The following is a 12,312-nucleotide window of genomic DNA, read 5'->3' on the forward strand; positions in this document are numbered from 1 at the left end:
TTTAGCAGCACCCACAGTTCATTCCCTTCCATAGGGATCCACAACCCTTAATTGCATTTATCTTTTGTTAATCCTCACCTGGGAATATTTTTCCATTGCCTTTCAGAAGGCGGGGGGAGAAAGAACCATGTGAGAGACATGGCTTGGTTGCCTCCAGCGCGCTCCGACCAGGGGTAGGGTGGGCGGGAGCGAACCCAGGTACTGAGCTTGGGCGCTTGACCGGGAATGGAACCCGCCACGCTTCGGTGCAGTCTGATGCTCTGACCATTGAGCTACATCGGCCAGGGCCCATTTGTCTTTTGACTTTGTACTTTTACCACCATAGTATTTACCCCTAAATGTTATATGGTCGTTTTACATGTTTTTAAAGTGCACATAAATACTACCAGACTTTTTCCCCTCAAACTAATTTGAAGGAGATCCATTGTGGCTACCTGTGGCCACTAATCCGTTGATTTCGCACACTCCGGACACCTAATTCGTTGATTTCGCACACTCCCGACCCCGCCCGACGCGGCCGCCTTCCTTTGGCAGGTTCCCATGAAATGGGAGGAAGGGCGAGAAAGGGGTCTGAGAACAGGAGAGGAGACAGATGGCCTCCACGTTGAGGAAGCGAGTTTGTGAGGGCCGGCAGCCTCAGGGTTTCAGTATGGGCTCAGCTTTGCCTCTGAGCAGGTCCTGTAGCCGGGGCGGTGGAGCGGGCTGCCTCTCCATCCCTGTAGGCGCGCGGGGGCGGCGGAAGGGCCGCTGCAGGCGAGCACGGCCGCAGCTACGCCCGAAGCCCTTTGTCTCTCTCGGGCTGCCGTCCACCCGTCCCGCCCCTGCGCCCCCATTGGCTGGAGCCCCGCCCGGGAAGGCGGGAAGAGGGCGAGTGGGCGGAGGCGGTGTGACGTCAGCGCAAGATGGCGGCCTCGGCGGCGCTGGCCCTGCGCTGGCGGAGCGGGCTCTCCCTCGGCGCGCGGGGCTTGTGCGCGAGGCTGGTGACGCCGCCCCCCCGGGCCTCGGACCAGGTGAGCGGGACGGTGGTGGGCTCCGGGTGCGAAGGCCCTTCCTGGAGTTCCGGGCGCACCGCCGCTGCAGGGTTCTGGGACGCGGCACCTCAGGGTGCTGAATGGAACGCCGTCCGCGTTTCGGCTTTTCCCAGCCTCCCGGCGTGACCAACACTTGCTCCCCAGGGGTGGGGTGGCCTCGGGCCTCCAGGACATTCTCTGGACTCCACTTCCTTTGGACACCACGTGGGTGCCGGGGAGGAGGGTCACCTGTTCCTCAACTCAGTGGCCGCTCAGGGAATAACTTGGGAGGGGACCCGGGGCGCTGGACTCGCTGCCTGGCATGGCGGTGTTTCCCCCGGTGGTGATGGCGGTGAAGTAGACGCTCGGGCTTTTGATTCGACCTGCGTCCATGTGACTGAGAAGCAGCCTTTCTGACCTTCAGGTCCATCACTTCCGTGCCCTGTTCCCCGATCCCCGACAAGCGACAGCGCCCCCACCCTCCAGCTCCCCGTCCGGCTGCAACCTCTCCCCGCCAGAGCCAGAGCTCCAGACGTCAGGCTGCCTTAACTGCCCGTTCGATCCCCTGTGCCCTCCACTGCTTTGCTCCCGGCCTCCCGGTGCCCAGCCAGGCTCCTGACCTCACTCCCCTGCCCTGCTTTTCTGGGCTCCAGGTTCTCCAGGCCTTTGCCTGCAGTGTCTGGGCACCAGGCCTGTCAGCTCTTGAATCTCGGTCAGTATTTCCTGACCCCTCCGAGAGCCCAAACTCCTGGCTGCCCCTCCAGGGACACAGCCCCAGAGGCTCTGTGGGTGTCTGCCTCCTGGCTCCGGGCCTTGATTCTCACCTGACCAGGGTGCCCGAACCATCCTGACATCCCTCTCTCTCATTTGGCTAACCACCCCTTTCTCATTGTAGGCCAAGGGGATTGGGAGCCGCCCGAGCACTAAGGCCCAGGCGCAGGGGTCCCAGCAGCAGCAGGGCGCGGAGGGTCCCAGCTATGCCAAAAAAGTCGCACTCTGGCTTGCTGGGCTGCTTGGGGCTGGTGGAACCGTGAGTGTCGTCTATATCTTCGGTGAGGGACATATTCCTGTCCTGCAGTTTTGTTCTGTTGGCTCTTTATTCTCCTGCAGAAGCTTCCCCTCTTTACCCTCAGGGCTTCACCCATCATCATCCCATGGCTCCTCCTACAGTAGGACAGTCAACCAGAACAGCAGTGGCCAACCGGTGGACCGCCCACCACTGGTGGTCCCTGAGGTCCGAAAGGTTGGCGACCGCTGAACTAGAACGTCTACCTTGGAAAGTGGGAAATCTCCTTTCTTCTCTCTTCTATCCCCTGTGCTCAAGGTTCCACTGTTTCTAGTTGGTTTTTGTTCTAGTCTACAGGGAAGAAGTTGGAAGAGGGGAAAATGGGGAAGGATAGGCCTGCATCAGCCTCCTAAATTGCCTCCTCTGCACCCAAAACTCCAGCCCTCCACTAGTCCCTTTATCACTCAGGCCCAGGAGATGTGGCCCCATTCCCTCGTTTCTCAGAGACCCGGGCATCCTGGCTATAAGCCCCCTCCTCTCTCAGTCTTAGGAGACCGTGTTTCAAGCCCTCTTCCCGTACACCCAAGAATCCAGGCCCCTGCTTTTTTTCTCCCTCAAGACCCAAGAGATGGGGGTCCCAATTCCTCTGGTTCATCTCTGTCTTCCTTGCAGGAAACAACTCTGTGGATGAAACTGGTGCCAAGGTAAGGGGGAAAGACACCCAGAGGCCTTGCCAGGGGTCTCATCCTGTGGATGCCACCCCCAAACCCCCCTTGGTCGATTTAGGCTCATTTCTGGTCTGGGGTGAGTCTCTCCTTCCCCAGGCACTTTTGCCTACTCCTTCCAGGGCCCTGGAGATTCCTTTTCTGGGTGTGATGGGGTTTTGCCTCTGCTATCTCAAACCCTCTGTTTTTCTCTCTACCTCATAGATTCCTGATGAATTCGACAATGGTGAGTAAACAATCATGAAATCCGTGGTCCCCTGATCCTCCCTACTCTGCCATTTGTAGGGATGTTGCCCTGCCCATATGGTGCCCCTCCTCCTCCTACTGGGGGTAGGGGAGTCAGTAGCTGGATGGCTTTTGGGGGAAGGGCATTACAAAGCCCCAGTCCCCTTCTCTGGCCCCTCAGCCCAGGAGCAGATGGTCAGGGACAGATGGGGGAGGGGAGTCTGGGGTGGGAGTGCGTTGGGAGAAGGTGCTGTCTATTGCCAGACACACACGGCTTTCTGTGCCTTAGATCTGAGCATATGCAGCCTCTAAGTCCCTCCACTTTATAACAGCCTCTTCTCCCCACCCCCACCCCCGCTCCAAGCCTCTACCCCGTGGAGCTCCTCATTTCCAAAACAATGCCTCCTTCCTCCCTCCCCCTTTTAGTTAGCTTTTGGTGGGGAGTTTCTGACAGATTGGACAGTAGAGAGTAGTTGTCAGGTTTTTTTTTTTTTTTTAAGAATATATCGTATTCATGGTTTTATTTTTTTTTCTGTTTCTTTTTTTTAACATTTTTTATTGATTTCAGAGAGGAAGGGAGAGGGAGAGATAGAAACATCAATAATGTGAGAGAATGATGGATTGGCTGCCTCCTGCACGCCCCCTACTGGGGATCGAGCCCACAACCCAGGCATGTGCCCTGACCGGGAATTGAACCCAGGGCCCTTGAGTCCACAGGTGGACGCTCTATCCACTTAGCCAAACTGGCTAGGGCAGTTGTCAGTTTTGTCACACCTGGCCCTTCCCAGGAGAAAAGTAAAGTTGGTAGGTGCAGAAAGTTACCTGTTTGTGCTGGGGAAGTTTGCACACTTGCATGTTGATACATTGTTTATTTTAAACTGGGCAGGTGGATAAATATAATGTCTTAACTGGGTAGAAATAGAACCATACTGGTTTAAACAAATCGGTATAATGATTTTCACTGGTTAGGTAAACAAGCAGATTTAAAATATTTGGTTACCCCTGGCCAGTGTTGCTCAGTGGTCGAGTGTCAACCTATGAACCTGGGGTCAAGGTTTAATTTCCAGTCGGGACACGTGCCAGGGTGGGCCATACAGGAGGAAGCCGCTCAATGATTTCTCTCTCATCATTGCTGTTTCTATCTCTCTCTCGCTCTCTCTTCCTCTCTGAAGTCAATAAAAATAAAATTTGTATTTATAATTGGTTCCAATGTTTTGGTTTTTAAAACTAGAAATACTGCATTGAAATAGGCAGTTATGTAAGTTTGTACTTTTAATTGGATTCAGTAAATTCACTTAAACCAGGATTTTTCATTCTTGGCCCTATTGATATCTTGGATCAGATAATTCTTTGTTGTGGGGAAGTGTCCTGTGCATTGTAGGATGTGTAGCAGCTTCTTGGGCCTCAACATACTACATGCTAGTATCCTGACAATCAGAAATGTTTCCATACATTGCCAAATTTCCTGGGGAGAGAGGGAGACAAAATTGCTCCTAGTTGAGAACCACTGGTTTAAAGTACACAAATGTGTGATATGCCATCATTAAAAAAAAAAAAGTTTTCATTAATTTCAGAGAGGAAGAGAGGGATAGAAACACCAGCAATGAGAGAGAATCATCGATTGGCTGCCTCCTGTATGCCCTGCACTGGGGATCGAGCCTGCAGCCTGGGCATGTGCCCCAACTGGGAATCAAACTGTGACCTGATTCATGGGTCAACCACTGGGCCACACCTGCCGGACTGTCCATCTATCATTTTTTAACTAGACTCAGCATACTGTCTTAAAGCAGGCAGATCTGATCTGGAAGCCTAGTGTTTCCAAATGAACTAATTATAGTGGCATCATGTCAGCAGAGTTATAGGTGGGCTTCAAGTGGGCAGATGTATAAATATTCTATTTTATACCTGGGGTGGTGTGTGGATAGAAGTATTTAAGTTAAAATTGGGCAAGTGAATAAATATATTTGTTCCTGTCTGGTTATGTCATTGCCTACTACCTTTGGACTTAGAAATGAGCTGGTTCAAAACGGATAGACCTGTTTGTATCTGGTACGTAAGTAAAGCCATGGTTTGTCCAGAGGTTGAACAGTGGCTTATCTTGGAATCCCTTTGTGCCCCGGTGTTCTAGATCCAATTCTGGTACAGCAGTTGCGCCGGACATACAAATATTTCAAAGATTATAGACAGGTGAGCAGGAGCCCTGGGCCCAGTCCCTATCCCTTCCATTCCCCAGCCCCCTGCTCCTTGTCTGAATGCCCCCATTCTGTCCTTGTACCACAGATGATCATCGAGCCCACTAGCCCCTGCCTTCTCCCAGACCCTCTGCGAGAGCCGTACTATCAGCCGCCCTACACGCTGGTCTTGGAGCTCACTGGCGTCCTCTTGCACCCTGAGTGGTCGGTGTGTCCTGGGGAAGGCAGCAGGTTGGGGACACTGGGTAGACCTGGGTGGCCAGATCATGATGATGTGGTTAGGAGCATGGACTGGAGCCAGTCTGGGATTCAGCCCACACTCCACTGTGTGATCTTGGGAAGGAGGTGTCACTCTATCTAACTGCCTCTTTCCTCAATGTGATGCTCCCCACCATGAACCCCTCAAGAGCCATAAGGACAGGGGAAGAGCAAACTCGTTCTGGGAATCCCTTAGGCTGGGTCTTTGTTCTTTTGGGGACCTCTGGGTCTCAGTGCTTTACTCTTCTCACTGTCTCCCCAGCTGGCCACTGGCTGGAGGTTTAAGAAGCGTCCAGGCATAGAGACCTTATTCCAACAGCTTGCCCCTTTGTATGAAATCGTCATCTTTACATCAGAGACTGGCATGGTGAGGCCCTGGAGTAAGGGAGGGATGGTCGTGGGGGAGGTATGAGAGAGCTGCAGGGCCAGGGCTCAGCCTGACTTTGTTCTTCCTCCATTGTACTCCAGACTGCATTTCCACTCATCGACAGTGTGGACCCCCACGGCTTCATCTCCTACCGCCTCTTCCGGGATGCTACACGATACATGGATGGGCACCATGTTAAGGTGCCATATCGGGGCCATGGGTGGATCTCTGGGATTGGGGGTGAGGGGTTGGCACTTTCTGAGGGAAAGAGGACCCAGCTGACCCTAGTGTCAGTCCTGCTTCTGGGTCTGCTCCAGGTCTGATCCTGTCCCCAGCCTAGACTGGGCCTCTGGGCCCTCTCCCTTCCCCAGAATCTGGCAGTGGAAGTGAGGGGAAAAGGAGGCTGTTTTTATTTCTCTGTGTCTGGAACTGAGTGTCTCTGGGATTGTGTAATTATAGTATCTTATCTGAGATCCTGTTGGGGTTTGTTTGACCTGGGTTTGTTGCTGTCACCAGCAACATACCCATGGAAACAGGAGTTCATGGGTCTCTGTGAGTCTAGGTCCAAATTCCCATATGTTTAGGTGTCTGTTGGCTTTCTCACTGTATGTTGGTGGATCTACGTAGTTCTTCAAGGTTCAGAAGGATGTGAACTGTGATTGAGGGTTTGAAGGGTCTGTGCCTGGGTGCCTGTCTTTGAGTGAGTCCCAGTGTGGCTATAGATCTGTCTGCACTTCTTTTTTTGTTGCTGTTAATCTTCACCTAATTGATTTTTAGAGAGTGGAAAGAATGGGGAAAGGCAGGGAGAGAGACACTTCGATTAGTTGCCTCCTGCACAGGCCCTGACCAGGACAAGGGATGAAGCCTCCAATCGAGGTACATGTCCTTGACCAGAATTAAACCCGGGACTCTTCAGTCCGCAGGCTTATGCTCTACCCACTGACCCAAACCGGCTAGTGCGGTCTGCACTTCTTTATCTGGGCGAGAGGTTCACAAACTTTGAACGTGTCACAGTCACTTGGGGCAGTGGTTGAACACACAAGTGCTTGGCTTCCTCCCAAGGGAACCTCCAAATCAACCTGTCTGTGTACCAGGCCCTGGGTCCAGGAATCTGTGTGACTAGCTCCCTGGGGAATTTGAGGCTCCATCATGATGATCCTGATGTCCAATGGTGTGTGTGTGTCTGTGTGTGTGTGTGTCTGTCTCTCTCTTTGTGGGTTCTTGGTGGAAGGGGAAGGGGCATAGGCTTTAACCTAACTTACTCCCCACTTATAGGACATTTCCTGTCTGAATCGGGACCCAGCCCGTGTGGTGGTTGTGGACTGCAAGAAGGAAGCCTTCCGCCTACAGCCCTACAATGGTGTCGCACTGCGGCCCTGGGACGGCAACTCTGATGACCGGGTCTTGTTGGACCTGTCTGCCTTCCTCAAGAGTGAGGCTGACCCCTGACCTGACTTCTGACCCCAGAGCCTTTGACACTCAAGAGGAATGATAGTCACTTGATTTTGACTTGTTTTTCATGTAAAACTGGGTACTTGAGATGTGGAAGGTCCACGAGCATCTTGCAGTCTTTAGAAGCTTAGAATGTTTGGGGTGCTCTTCAGGAATATTTAGGGGAGCCCTTTTAAATTGTTGAGAAGTGTTCCATGTAGTACTGATCCCCTAGTATTTCACCTTTATCCTTGTGGGCCTGCCTGCCTCTGGCCTTCAGCCTGGCTGACTCCTGCTTGCTGTGTCCCCAGCTATTGCGTTGAATGGTGTGGAGGATGTCCGGACTGTGCTGGAACACTATGCCCTGGAGGATGACCCGCTGGAGGCTTTCAAACAACGGCAAAGCCGGCTAGAGCAGGTGGGTGCTCAGATCCCAGCCCAGGTGGGGGACATGGCAGCTCCTGAAGGTGGAGCCCTGGAGCAGCCTGGCTCTGCTCTGGGCTTCGTGACCTTGAGCAGATGCCTTCTCTGCCACACCACCTGTCCTGTAGGGCTCTTGTAGTGACGGGCAAATTGATTTTGCACCTGTTCTGAGAAAAGGAGGCAGGAAACACCAAGCATTTGAGACAGATTTGGGAAAGGAATTATCCTTGGTGGTCTTGAACTGCTCTGGGGGCCCCAGTGTTTTGTGGACCATGGGTTGGATCAGGTCTGGAAAAAGGGATCTATGAAGATTTGGCCCCAGGGTCTGGGGATTGAGTTTGGGTGGTCTGTTGTGATCCTGGTGACTTGGAAGTAGGACTAAGAATATGGATTGTCCTAGCCGGTCTGGCTCAGTGGATAGAGTGTCAACCTGCGGACTGAAGGGTCCTGGGTTCAATCCCTGTCAAGGGCACATGACCAGGTTGCAGGCTCAATCCCCAGTAGGGGGTGTGCAGGAGGCAGCCGATCAATGATTCTCTCTCATCATTGATGTTTCTTTTCTTCTTTTTTTTAAAAACATATTTTATTGATTTTTTACAGAGAGGAAGGGAGAGGTATAGAGTTAGAAACATCGACGAGAGAGAAACATTGATCAGCTGCCTCCTGCACACTCCCTACTGGGTATGTGCCTGCAATGAAGGTACATGCCCTTGACCGGAATCGAACCTGGGACCCTTGAGTCCGTAGGCCGACGCTCTATCCACTGAGCCAAACTGGTTAGGGCAGTGGTCAGCAAACTCATTAGTCAACAGAGCCAAATATCAACAGTACAACGACTGAAATTTCTTTTGAGAGCCAAATTTTTTAAACTTGAACTATATAGGTAGGTACATTGTTATTAACTTAATTAGGGTACTCCTAACCTGGCCTTTGCTAAAAACGTCCTCAATCTGATTGAAGTACGTTTGCTGAGGTCGACCCCTTCCAACTCTCCCATCCATACTCGTATACTTGTTTAATCTATCTCCTTTCATTCATCCTCTCTATATGTCCACCCCCCACTTCTAATGCCACTTCTTCAAAATAGACTCGCCCAGGCCGAAAACCGACTTCTGAGCATGGGCCACGAAGTTTCAGTCGCACTGTATGTGCGCGCCCTCACATGGTATTTTGTGGAAGAGCCACACTCAAGGGGCCGAAGAGGCGCATGTGGCTCGCGAGCTGCGGTTTGCCAACCACTGGGTTAGGGCATAATTGATGTTTCTCTCTCTCTCTCCCTCTCCCTTCCTCTCTGAAATCAATAAAAAAAATATTTTTAGAAAAAGTATAGATTGAGTCTGGGAAAGAGATTCCCTGGGATCTAGACTGAGGTTGACTAGATTCTGCATTGGGTCCTTGGAGTAGGGCCAGAATTCCTGGGAGATTTGAGCCTGGGATCCCCCACCATCCACACAGAGGTCATAGGGCTCCAGGCTGGGCACTGGGAGACTAGGGAACAGAACAGTGCAGTCTGGTAAAGGGTTTCGAGTCTTGCCAGCATCCATGCAAGGGTAAATAGCTTCCGGGTTGAGGAGAGGGGCCCCCAGGGAGCTGGGGAAGGTGATCATGAGGATATTGGAATTTGAATCTGGGCTCCTGTGACTCACAGCTGGCTCATGCCAGTGTCTGGTCTCGGTTCCTGGGGTCTGAGCTGTTTTTTAGGGGGTTTGGGAGAAGGGGTCTGGACTGGGCAGAGGTTTAATAAACGTGGCTTCTGGGCTGAGAACTGGGGACCTGGGAGTCTGGGAGGAGACTCTACTCACCCTGCTGACCCTCCCCCTCCTCTTTGCCCTCCTCAGCGCCTGGCTGAGCTCTCCAGATCCAGCAAGCAGACCCTCTTCTTCAGCTCTCTTACCAGCCGCCTGTGGCCTCGCTCCAAACAGCCCTGACCTCTGGGCCTCCTCAAACTTAGTGCCTGGGTCCTAGACCCCAGGCTGCAGTGCTCCCAGACCACGGCTTGGGCAGCCACTGTCCAATAAAGTCCATCCCAGACGCCATACTCCTGTGTCCAGAGAGTCTCCAGATGGGGGCATCGGGGTGAGATCTGAGTGGCTGATTAGCTGCCAAGTACAGAGTGGGTGCTTTGGTGGATCAGGGCTGGTTTTTAACCCAGGCCTGGTAATCTGAAAACCTGAGTCCCTACTCTGAGTCTTCCTGTGTCCTGTGTGATCTGCAAAAAGTGTAGCTCCCTTCTGGCTGCAGATTCCCCATCTGGAAAAGAAAAGAGAGGACTTCCTTGGGGGTTTAAAGACAGTTAGCTCCTAGGCTCTGTGTAAATATGTGAAGCGTGGGCTCAGTGGACTCTGGTGGAGAGAGATCGCCCGATCCCAAGAGGGCAGCTGCTGCTCAGCTCTGCCAGCTATGTCCCCATGGAAAGGTGGGTATAGAGTTGCTTGATCTTCCGATTTTTTAAAAAAATATATATTTTTATTGATTTCAGAGAGGAAGGAAGAGGGAGGGAGGGAGAGAAATGTCAGTGATGAGAGAGAATCATTGATTGGCTGCCTCCCACAGGCCCCATACTTGGGATCGAGCCTGCAATTCAGGCATGTGCCCTGACTGGGAATTGAACCATGACCTTCTGGTTCATAGGTCAACACTCAACCACTGAGCCATGCTGTCCAGGCTGATCTTCTGATTTTTAATGCAAGCCAGAAATTGGAATTTTTATATTAATAATAAACCTCCCAATATTTAAATGTTGGCTTCTAATCAAAACAGGCAGACTGTGTAGCAGCACTCTCAGTGGAACTTTCTATGATGTTTATACTGTTCTGTATCTGCACTGTCCAGTGGCCATGGGCTATTGAGTACTTGCACTGTGACTAGGGTAACTGAGGAATGGAATTTGTAAGTTTGTATTATTTTAATGAATTTAAATAGCTACATGTGCCTCCTGGGCCCTGAATTGGACAGCATTTATTATTTAAGAGTATGAATTCCAGCCTGTCGGAGTTGAAATCCCAGCTCTACCACTTCCTGTGTGATGTTGAGCAAGTTACTTCACTCTCAGTGCCTCAGTTTCCACATTTATAAAAGAATAATAATGGTACCTACCCCACAGTAGGTTTGAGGGCTGAATTAGGCACTTTATGTAGGCACTCAAATAGTAGTTGTGAATTTTGGGCAAGGCACCGTTCTGCCTCAGTTTCCTCATCTGTAAAATGGAGTTAATGATAGGACCTATCTTACTAGAGTGGTTATGTGGGTTAAATGGGACAATTCCTATTCAAACTATATGTATACTCACATGGGGCTTGTTACCAGGCCATACTGGTTATTCACAGATTGAAATAACCTGTACAGTTTGGCAGCCTCTCCAGCCGGCATTTAGTGCTAGTACCAGTTAAATATTTTAGAAAGACCTTCTCTGGTGGTGTTTATAGTAATTAAAATGTATTTGAAACTATGTGGGCCAGGTTGAACTTCTGAACTCTAGATTTTTAAAGAAGCACACAGATGTCTACTAAGAATTAAGATATGCACCCCCCAACACTAAGTGTACTGTCTATAACGTAGGGAATGGTTTCTTGATATCCCTAGGACCTCTGCAGGATTGAGGGAGGGGCTGCAGGGTTTTTTTGCACATATCTTTGAGAATTGGAGACTGTCTTAACCAAAAGCAAAGGTGGAGACTGAGGCTTATGTGTTTGGGCAATGTGATCCTGGAGAGTGAGTGGAGGACAGAGGAAGAGCCACCACAAGTGTGTGTGTTTGCCTACCACATGGGTGATACAGTCCCACAGAACCTGAGGAGCCTTTTGAAATGTAACTCAGATCTGTCTACCCACATGGAATGAAAGAAGAAAGTGTGTTTGCCAATTGGCCCCTGTCCACCAGTGGTCGAGTAGCCTCTGGGGATTAAGGCTCTGGCACTGGCTGGCGCATGCTTCAGTGCCCAGTGGGCCCCCTAGGCCTTTCCTCAATCTTGGTGCTAGCTGAGGTATGGTGCTGTCTGTGAGGCTAGAGGGCCTGTGGTGCTCGAGGCTGGAGGGCAAGAGGGGAGGAGAGGTGTAGACTTAGGCACAGGTGGCTTCTGAGACTGCTTACGTTACATGGCCTACTAGACAGTGATGGCGAACCTCTGACACGCAGACTCATTTTTTTGGTTGATTTTTCTTTGTTAAATGGCATTTAAATATATAAAATAAATATCAAAAATATAAATCTTTGTTTTACTATGGTTGCAAATATCAAAAAATTTCTATATGTTACACGGCACCAGAGTTAAGTTAGGGTTTTTCAAAATGCTGACACGCTGAGCTCAAAAGGTTCGCCATCACTGACCTAGGATGTTTTTCTTAAATGCTTTAGGGCTGCATCATGGCACATCTGAAAGGCAGGATTGGGTTAGTGTTAAGGCATAACCCCAACAGGGTCTGAATTCCCATGTCATACCATTCACAAGCCTATGATCCTGGACAAGGTCTCAAGCTTCTCACTTTCCTCATAAGAGGTTAATAATGCCTCCATCATTCATTCATTCACTGTTTCCTAAGCACCAACTGCCAGGCCTCGTTCCAGAAGCTAGAGCGCATCAGTGAACAAATTAAATTCTGACCTGGTGGAACTGATCTCATGGAGAAGACACAATGGTTAGATATTTCTTGAGGTAATAAATGGATTAAGAAAAACA

At 50.8% G+C, this 12,312-nt stretch overlaps 1 protein-coding gene across 1 annotated transcript; it reads left to right on the plus strand.

Annotated features, from left to right (window-relative positions):
* The first annotated feature begins 892 nt into the window (after nt 1-892).
* Nucleotides 893-12,312, plus strand: TIMM50 (translocase of inner mitochondrial membrane 50). Its single transcript, XM_014462634.2, has 11 exons — nt 893-1,010; nt 1,906-2,062; nt 2,689-2,720; nt 2,946-2,967; nt 5,095-5,153; nt 5,247-5,366; nt 5,679-5,783; nt 5,885-5,983; nt 7,059-7,215; nt 7,526-7,632; nt 12,176-12,312. Exons 1-11 carry the CDS (start codon nt 903-905, stop codon nt 12,218-12,220), a joined length of 1,011 nt encoding a protein of 336 aa, XP_014318120.1. The 5' UTR covers nt 893-902; the 3' UTR covers nt 12,221-12,312.

The sequence above is a fragment of the Myotis lucifugus genome, unplaced genomic scaffold (genome assembly GCF_000147115.1).
Source record: "Myotis lucifugus unplaced genomic scaffold, Myoluc2.0 scaffold_185, whole genome shotgun sequence".
In the NCBI taxonomy this organism is placed as follows: Eukaryota; Metazoa; Chordata; class Mammalia; order Chiroptera; family Vespertilionidae; genus Myotis; species Myotis lucifugus.

Bases quoted from the DNA above. Each gene is read 5' to 3' on its own strand.
- TIMM50 (XM_014462634.2), top strand. From the start codon at position 903: ATGGCGGCCTCGGCGGCGCTGGCCCTGCGCTGGCGGAGCGGGCTCTCC. The intron at 5,367-5,678 runs GTGTGTCCTGGG...CTGTCTCCCCAG, and splicing joins TCTTGCACCCTGAGTGGTCG to CTGGCCACTGGCTGGAGGTT. The intron at 7,216-7,525 runs GTGAGGCTGACC...CTGTGTCCCCAG, and splicing joins CCTGTCTGCCTTCCTCAAGA to CTATTGCGTTGAATGGTGTG.